Raw genomic sequence first — 6,369 nt, forward strand, 5'->3', positions numbered from 1 at the left:
GCTTAATATTATTTTAGACTTAAATTTTTAACTTTTTTTAAACAAAAGTTTATAAGCAAGGTATAGAACTTATGAAATTTAAATATTAATAAAAAAATATGCTTTAATATTGTAAATTATTAAATAACCTAATTTAAAAAGAACTTGCAAAGTATGCCTAAACTATTAAAAGCGCAAGATTGCTTAATTAGAACATACTAGTAATATTATTTTCATTTGCGTATTTATCTAAAAATGTAAAATTTATTTTGTATATGCTTTTGCCTAGTTATACTAAATCTATAAAGTATAACTTAATAAAAATTTTAGTGTTTACAAAAATTATTTTTTACACTAGATAATATTGTTAAGTGTTATTTATTAGTTTATACCAGTAAATAGTTTAATTCGATAAGTTTGCTATTCAAATTGAATTATAGTAATGAATTTAGTTCCAATTTATTTAGTTAAAAACTGTAAGTAACTTTCCGATTTACAAAACAAAACAGTTTATAAGTGAATTATAATTTAAGATTGTAACATCTTAAGTCAAATGCTTTTAAAATTTTCACAGATTACCATTATACAAAACATTTTTTAGTTACTAAATACTTAGTCAAGTTAATATTGATAAGTTTTGTTGATACTCCGACAACATTATATTTCACACATTGTAATATTCATTGATAAAAACGTGTTTATAGAATTTTGCTTTTGAAAACAAATATAAAAAAAAAGAAATTTTTACTAAAAATGTTTTGAAACTTACAAACACTAAGCTTTCGAAAAAATTAAAACGCTACACTCTTAAGCTTAACGGTATGCTTTAATTGTGGCTGATTAGCTAAGGTGTTTAAGTTTACTTAGTAACGACTTAATTGCAATTAAGCTAATATTTAGCTCACGTAAAATGATATCTTTATAACTTAATTGTATATAACTTAATACAATTACTAATTAGTACACTGATTATTACTTAATTAACTTCAGTTATTTTCATTATTACAAAATTACAACCAATTTTGTTTTTACTTAAAGGTAGCATGCTCTGAATTTAAACTCATTTTTTGTTTAGTCTGGTGCGTTAAACAGCCTTTTAAGTTTTTTATGCCTTAAAAAGCAGTTTAGGGATATAATTGTACAAAAAGTAAACTTTATTTTAGCAGTCAAGTAAAAGATATGTTTTTAAGTGTATTTTAATTTATATATAAAAATGAACATATTTATCTAATTATATAAAAACTATAATTTAAACAGCTGTTTCACACATTGAAATGTAAAATTTCATGTGATCGTCAGTAAGTTTCAGTTTATTATAATAGTGAACAGAAATATACAAAGACACTTAAAAAATTCAGAAGCTGCATTAAGTCTATTTTTAAGTTTTTTTAAACCCTTCATAATTTTTTTTAAATATTGCAATGCTAATAACAACTCGACTTATAGCAGTGATCGTTTTATTGTTTGTTAAGATGTTTAGTTGGCTGATTTTGTTGTTATGTTTACATTTCAGCCTTATTAATTTTGTTAAAATTAGTGTTAATATTAAAATGAATTTAAATTTTTTAAAAGTTAGATTTAGTTTTAAATTTAACTTAAAATTTTTACTAAATTAAATTTAAAGCATTTAAATTTTACTTACTTTATACATTTAAACTTAATAATTTTATACATGGCAATATGTTTTATCAGAAACAAATTTAAAAGTTACATTTGATATACTTTCTAAAATGTTAATTTTTTTTTTAATTTGTTTTTTCTATAAAACATTGTATAGTAGAATAAAGCAGCGTAAACAAAATTTAATAAAGTAAGTTTAAAATAATTAAAAATCCTCTAAAGCTTTTATTTTTGATTAAATTTTACCAATTTAATTAAACATTTTTAACAGAAAAACTTTGCTAAACTTATTAAATTACTAAACACTTGAAAACATAAGCTTATAATTTTTAAATTTCGTTAATACTTTAATTTAAGTTTCGTAATAATTTGTTCTAACAGTAAATTGTGTATTATTTTAACTACTCAACTGTCTTATACATTATGAACACTTTATTTTTTCATTTAAATTACTTTATAGTTTGTTACCCATTAGTTTTTCGTAAATTATTGTTTTTATTTTATATGTATAGATTTAGCTTGAATAACTTTTTTGAGTCTTTTTTTGGTATTTACTTAGTTTGAGAACTTGAAAATAAATGTACAACAAAGTCTATATAATTTAATTCAAGGTTTAAGTATTTTAGTCTTTAAAAGGTAACTAAGTTAGTGATAGTTTGAAAACTTATTAAATAACCCATTGTTTTTGAAAAACTCTGTATACTAAGCGTTTATGTCATCCAAACCAAACATTTAAACAAAAACAGTAAAAACTAATAGATATATAATTACTTAAAAATTAATTTTTGAACTATCTAATTAAAAATAAGAACAGTTTTTTCCTAATAGAAATATTAACTACTTAATGTTAAGTTATTATCATTTAATTTAATGTTTCTATTAAAGTCAATCTAGGCTTAAAAACCACTGTTCAAAACGCTGTTATAGATACTACTTTTTTTTTTATATTACACTTATGCTTACATAATTGTGTTTACAGATTAATAAATTTCAATTAAGTAAGTTTAGAGTTTACATGATGGTACAATTGCAAACTTCAAATAATCAAATCTGCATTACAAAGCTTCATGAGAGCGCTGAGGAATTCCTCTATGCAGTGACAGATATTTCTGAAAATTACGGAGTTCATTTCGACCACAACTGTGGAGAATGCATTGCTAGTCACTTTAGAAAAGTTAAAGATTTAGCTATAAGTGGAAGCGATGCTGCCATAAACCATTATATAAACTTTCTCAAAAGGAAAACCGCTTTTCTAATTAACTTTAAAAATTCAATAGTTGATGGTTTAAAAGGATTGAGCTTAGATCGAATAAGCAAGTTTGAAAAATTTGAAGCAGATGAGCAAACGATAAAAGATGAATGTGCAATTTGTATAGACGATGTTCCAATGAATAAACCGATGATAAGGCTGGACTGCAAACATGTTTACTGCGAAGAATGCATAAGCAAGTGGTTTAACAACAATAAAAGTTGTCCACAGTGCCGAAGAAATTTTACCAATATTTAGATAGCGTGCACACATACAGTACACTAAATTATTATTTTGTTATTGATTTTGTCTGTTTTTGTCATTAAAATATTTAAAAAAAGTCTAGTGTCTACTGCTTTACTAACTAGTTTTTTTAACTTACCAAACCGTATAGTTAGTATTTAAAAAATGAAAATGTTTTTAAAAAACGTTTCTTTGTTTTGCTCAGTTTATTTACTCAACTTATTTTAAAATTTTAGTTAATCTTAAAAAATTTTTTAAACAATCCATTAGAATTAATGCATTTCAGTTAGGTGTCAAGTCCATAGACAAACTTATTACAACGTTTAAAAAATCAGCACCTGAAATAACACTTTAAAAAGAGAATGTAATTAAATTTAAAAATATATTTTTTAATGCTAAAAATTTGACTAGGTGTAACTATCTAATACTATTTTCATAGATTATATAACCAAGAAAATATTAGTTAAAATTTCATAAGTTAAGTCATAGTAAAGTAATCTTATAAACATCTGTTATAGTAGCGTATAACATTAAATCTCTGCAACTATTTTAAATAATAATTACAGACAAGCAATCTCGTAGCAATCTTTCTGAAACTAAACTTTTATTTAGTGTTTTTCAAAAAATTCTTATTGAAGCCCTACATGAATAAGCTTATCAACTCACCAGAAAGCCTATTAAGCTAAAATTATTTAAATTATGTTAAACTTTAATAAATGTAAATGAAAATGTAAATATTTAAAGCAAAAGTAAAACGAGTTAAATTTGAGCTTCGCCGTAGAGTCCTGGAAAAATTTAGTAAATAATTAAATTTATTCAGAACTTACACTAAACCTTAACAAATTGTACAAAAAGTCTAATAATAATACAATTTTTATCTGTAAACAACTAGTAAAAAAATGGTTTTCTCTGAAAAGTAAAAATAGTAGAATTTATTAGAATTTGACTTCAGTAATGATTTTTTTAAATGTAGGCATGAGTTCCTTTTGAAACAGCCTTTGTTTTTAACGTGAATACCATAGCGGTAAAATTTTTAATGCACACTTATTGCACGGATGTTACCATCAGCCTATGCTATGATATATTTATTACTTGTTAAGTTATTTGATGGTTATTTTATGTGCATTAAAGTTACACATTAACTGTAAAATCTCATATTCATCATGTTTGTCGTTTTTAGTAGAATTGTTATGATTTGCTTACTAATCGAACTAAGCTCAGCCAATATAAAACTTAATTTTAGCTTTTTAAAATGTAGCCTTTAAACAATGTATACTGTTCTGCCCATTTTTAGTTAACATTTGCAGCTACCAGCACAACTGCATTAGCTCTACTTTAGCTTTGCATAGAATTTTTTGATGATGCACCCTAATCATTTTCTCTATACTTTACTTAAATGATTTACTGGTATGTTTAAATACTTTAATAACTACAAACTAACAACTAAAATAAAAGCAATTTAATCAGTCTAGTACAGAAAGTTTAATCTAAAAATAGTCTGTGCTGTGACTAAAATAAAGATTGGCTTCAATAACTAGTAATTTTTCTAACAAACTATCAAGATTTCTGATTTTTTTTATTTATCATTTTAAAATAGTAGATAATTTACCTAACGTTGTTAAAAATGTTTCGTATAGAATAGATAATTCAAGCGTGTATGACTACTACAGTTCATAAAAATTTAATTTACATATGGTAGTTGCAGTAAAAAAGGAAGATGTTTTTTTCTGTGCGACTTTAACAATGTATACAATATAACAAGCAAATAATTTAAAACGTATTTAACTTTTGTTTTTGGTGATACATTTCTTATTTATTAAGCTTTAACTTCATAAACACTTATTATTGTTAAATGAAGACTACAATTGTACAAATAAACTTTTTACCATGATTTATTTTTCAGTAAAATATAACTGGTAGATAATTTTTAATATTGGTATTTTTTATTAGTTTTCAATTGTTTACTTTATTGTTTACAAAATTTTGTTTCTAATTGTCTGTTAGAAAAAGTCTAATATTAAAAATAAAAGAATATGTTCTGCAGTTTTTTTATACAATGTTTTGTAAGTTTAACTGCATAACCTGTGATTTAAAATATAGATAACAAAACATAAACAATTAAGAATCCCCTAAAAAATAATTATTTAAATTTGACTGTGTTGTGTATTCTTTGCTTCATAAAACTTTATATTGATAGTATACAAGTAAAACAGTTTTACTAAGTTTTTTTACTTAACAATTTTTTATAGTTTGCACGATGATCACAGTTAAGTAAACACTTGTTTTTGTTTTTATTTATATTCGATCCTTCAAAGTCTAGCTCTATGTGAATTTATTTGTTACCTTCTACTAGTACTACTAAAACATTCTTAGAAGATTACAAAGCTTATAGTTTTTTTTTTAAGAAATGAACAGCTTTTTAGAAAAAAAATATTTTTGCAAGCTTAAAATAAACTTTAATTAGTTTTCAAAAAAATAAAGAAAACTAAATTTCAACAGAATTTATAAATTTTATGTAACCTGTAAAAACCTAATGTACTTTTTTAACAATATTTTATAATAAAAGATCCGAACGAAATAAACTCGTTAGAATATTTAAAAAATAATCATCGAAGAACTAATTTTATGAAAATTAACGACGTCTCGCTAGATTTTTAAGTAAACACAGAAAATCTTCCGTAGTTATTTATATATTGTATGTAACAAACTGTAAAAATATTTTGTTGTGCTACGTTTTTTAAGCACACGGTATTACTAAAATTTGTAATTTGAAACTGTAGATATCGATAATGGATAATTATAACGATAAAAAGTAATCAGTTATTAATAAGTAAAAATTTATCTAAAATATTTATTACTTTGGAACAGAAAAAACCTAGTTTTATTTTGTTTGTTGATAAATAAACATTGTGTATATTGGTGATAAATTGTTTAATTATTAAATTATAGGGTTAATATATGAAGAAAAGGTTTAGAACCCAAACTATTTTTACTTTTGATCACTTAAAAAATTATCTATTTTTACTTAGTTTGTTGCATAGACAATTTTACAAAGATTAACAAAAGATTAGCAAAAATTTTTTTTTTACGTTCTTTAGACAAAATGCGGTATAGAATATATTTATAACGTGCATTTTTGAAAAGTTTAGGTTTTTACGTAAAGTTAGAAGAAATATAGTAAAAAAAACTAGAGAAGAAAAACTACTCTAAAATATTTAAAAAAGTGTTATATAACTTATAGTTCCTCTATCTAGCAACACAACGGAAAACCAACATAA

The 6,369-nt window shown here is 23.2% G+C and overlaps 1 protein-coding gene across 1 annotated transcript; it reads left to right on the plus strand.

The window, feature by feature from the left end:
- Nucleotides 1-2,617: 2,617 nt before the first annotated feature.
- Nucleotides 2,618-3,106, plus strand: LOC145838875 (E3 ubiquitin-protein ligase RLIM-like). The gene has a single exon (XM_082946496.1). The coding sequence runs from the start codon at nt 2,618-2,620 to the stop codon at nt 3,104-3,106; it is 489 nt and encodes a 162-aa protein (XP_082802622.1).
- Nucleotides 3,107-6,369: the final 3,263 nt, after the last annotated feature.

The sequence above is a fragment of the Thalia democratica genome, chromosome 6, assembly GCF_965202585.1.
Source record: "Thalia democratica chromosome 6, ktThaDemo2.hap1.1, whole genome shotgun sequence".
NCBI lineage: Eukaryota > Metazoa > Chordata > Thaliacea > Salpida > Salpidae > Thalia > Thalia democratica.